This window comes from Trichinella spiralis (genome assembly GCF_000181795.1).
Source record: "Trichinella spiralis strain ISS 195 chromosome Unknown Scfld5266, whole genome shotgun sequence".
Lineage (NCBI taxonomy): Eukaryota > Metazoa > Nematoda > Enoplea > Trichinellida > Trichinellidae > Trichinella > Trichinella spiralis.
Genome location: NW_003532205.1, coordinates 1 through 2,381, shown reverse-complemented (window position 1 = coordinate 2,381; position 2,381 = coordinate 1). Strand labels below are relative to the sequence as shown.

At 39.3% G+C, this 2,381-nt stretch overlaps 2 protein-coding genes across 2 annotated transcripts; both read right to left on the bottom strand.

Annotated features, from left to right (window-relative positions):
- Nucleotides 1–345: 345 nt before the first annotated feature.
- On the bottom strand, nt 346–854 carry Tsp_13159 (putative Ni/Fe-hydrogenase B-type cytochrome subunit). Its single transcript, XM_003366860.1, has 3 exons — nt 757–854; nt 677–727; nt 346–508 (listed from the first exon to the last, which is right to left on the bottom strand). The coding sequence occupies exons 1-3, from the start codon at nt 852–854 to the stop codon at nt 346–348; spliced, it is 312 nt and encodes a 103-aa protein (XP_003366908.1).
- Nucleotides 855–1,854: 1,000 nt separating this feature from the next.
- Nucleotides 1,855–2,247, bottom strand: Tsp_13158 (conserved hypothetical protein; the record flags this gene model as incomplete). Its single annotated transcript, XM_003366859.1, has 1 exon — nt 1,855–2,247. A coding segment is annotated over one exon (393 nt), but the record flags the coding sequence as incomplete, so codon positions are not given.
- Between the last annotated feature and the right edge of the window lie 134 nt (nt 2,248–2,381).

The window sequence follows — 2,381 nt, the reverse complement described above, 5'->3', positions numbered from 1 at the left end:
GAATTGGAAAATGTGCCAAATACATGAAGAGCAAAGCAATACATTGCTACATAACTTTTATGGAAATGAAATGCATAGTTTTTACCTGTCAGCGATGCTTCCAGCTCGAACACAAGAAATAAACGGCTTGTATCCTTTGTCAGCACCACCAGATATACCAATGCCCCAACTACTGTCACTTTCGCGATACAATTCCACCGAAACGGTCGCTTTGCTTTCTTCTGAAAACATGTTTATCTTCATCGCTGTTGGCAACAACTATCTTTATTGTCGAATTTTCAGTGTTTTAAAATTAAGTCTGTCAGAAAGCCGATGGCAAGGACAATTGGCAACAGACGGCCTTTATTAGCCGCCAAGTTGGCGGAACAATGGAACAGCCTGAGGCTGGGCCAAGCGAGCCGACCAATTATGGCACCATTTACTACCCCTTGCTTGAATGAATAATCGAATTACGCATGCATATTGTATACGTTTCGAGGCCCGAGTACTGACGGGCTTTGACGCTTCCCTTGATTACTTTCATTTTTGTTTTCTATAGTGTTTAAAAATTGATTTTTGTTAAACTTTCAAGCTAGCTTTTTCAAGCTGCGCACTGACTGTGACTGAGAAGTGGGAACACGGAAGGACGAGCAAAGGGTTTTCGTATAATACATATATATATATATGCAGTGCTTACCTGGAATGTCTTTTTGATAAAAGCGATTCGTGCTCACTCGATAAACGGTGTCTGAAATAAACGATTTTTAATATAAATACAACAACACTACTACTACAACCACTACTACTACTACTGCTACTACTACTACTACTATTAGTACAAAATCAGTGCTTTCTTTACTTGGTCTAGTGGCCATTTAGCTGGTTAACAAGTTATGTTTGTCATCAAAACCAAACTTCTTGCTCTTTAGCAAACTTTGAAAGAGGTATCTACCTCCAGTGAATGTATATCGATAAATAATGTAGTTACGGTTTCAATTCAAACTCTGAAATGCTCAGCATGATCATTATTTACTTCTATTTGGTTTTGATGAAAGAATTCTTTTCTTTTCATTTTTTATTCAATGTAGTAGTGGTCCCCTGTCCATATTATTTACCAACTGAAGTACTAACAAAAGGTAACGGAATGATCATGAACATTTATGTTGGCTAAAGCTTAAATTTCTCTCAACAAGTTAATTGTTTTTAAACAGTGGAAATTAATTCGTTTTCACTAATTCGAGCACGGCAGTGGGGAAGAATAAATAATGTTCTGTAATTTGTGAACAGTTGCTCTGAAACGTGAAAATTTTTCAAATAACGCAACAGCCGAGCAATAATAGACAAAATATGCAAAGTAGAAAACAACGAACGATGCTTGGAATCAATAATGAGAAAATGATTGGATAGATGCTAGCTAGCGAATTTGTCAGCCAGGGAACACAAGCAACATGGTAGGTAAAAAGATAAAAGCAAAATAAAAGAAAAGAGGCGACACATGCATGATTTGAAAAATGCAATGATGCAGGACGAATTGTGAAAGGGTTGTCATGACTGGAAAAGTTTAAACATAAAATAATATATATTGTGTGTGCGTGTGTGTGTGTGTGTCAACACACGCGGTATGTAATTCTGGGCAGTGGCGTCCGGCCTTGTGACCTCAGCGGTCAAGAAAAGAACGTTGTATTGTTCATTTTTGCATTGTGTTGACGAACGGCGTCGTTTCGCTTGTCAGTTGGTGTCCTTCGACCGGTTGTAGTTGAACAGTCCACATGAACAGTAAGCGAAAAGCATGTGCGATGTGCACAAGTTGGACACTTTCCAGCTAAAGAGCCGACATCACACATCTGCTGATTTTTCTTCATTGGATGCGGACTTTTATTTATTTTTCTTTGTTTTATTCATCATCTTTTTCACATTTGGTTGCTTACAGCTAACCACCATTGGCAATGGCAGCAGAGCTGATTTTTCAAGCTCGACCGGAAGAAAAAGTATTTTTTGAGTGGGTGACACGTGTCGCTCGCCAGTGGACACAATTATCTCGGTCGGTCGGTGGGACAAGTGGTCACCGTGTTTGCTGTAGACCGTCGATGGCAACCGGAAAAGCTGTTCAACGCTGCCGCTATCAACGGAGGAGGAGAAGGCAGAGGGTTTTGTCGGATACGACTCCTGAGCTGATATTTTATTGAATACCCAAGCGATCACTTTACTGATGAAATTGGCATCGAAAATTTGATCATAACCTGGCACTGTGTAAGCGCGGCTATCTAACTACATATTACATCCCTATATCTGAACGAGAGATTATATGAAATATTGCGTACTCTAGCATGTGAATGGAGAGGTTGAAAACTCTGAAAATCGATGAGACATGAGAACTGACAAGAATATTTTGCTTTTTCTCC

Bases quoted from the DNA above. Each gene is read 5' to 3' on its own strand.
- Tsp_13159 (XM_003366860.1), bottom strand. From the start codon at position 854: ATGGCCACTAGACCAAGTAAAGAAAGCACTGATTTTGTACTAATAGTA. The intron at 728-756 runs GTATTTATATTA...CGTTTATTTCAG, and splicing joins GTTGTAGTAGTAGTGTTGTT to ACACCGTTTATCGAGTGAGC. The intron at 509-676 runs GTAAGCACTGCA...AAAGTAATCAAG, and splicing joins TTATCAAAAAGACATTCCAG to GGAAGCGTCAAAGCCCGTCA.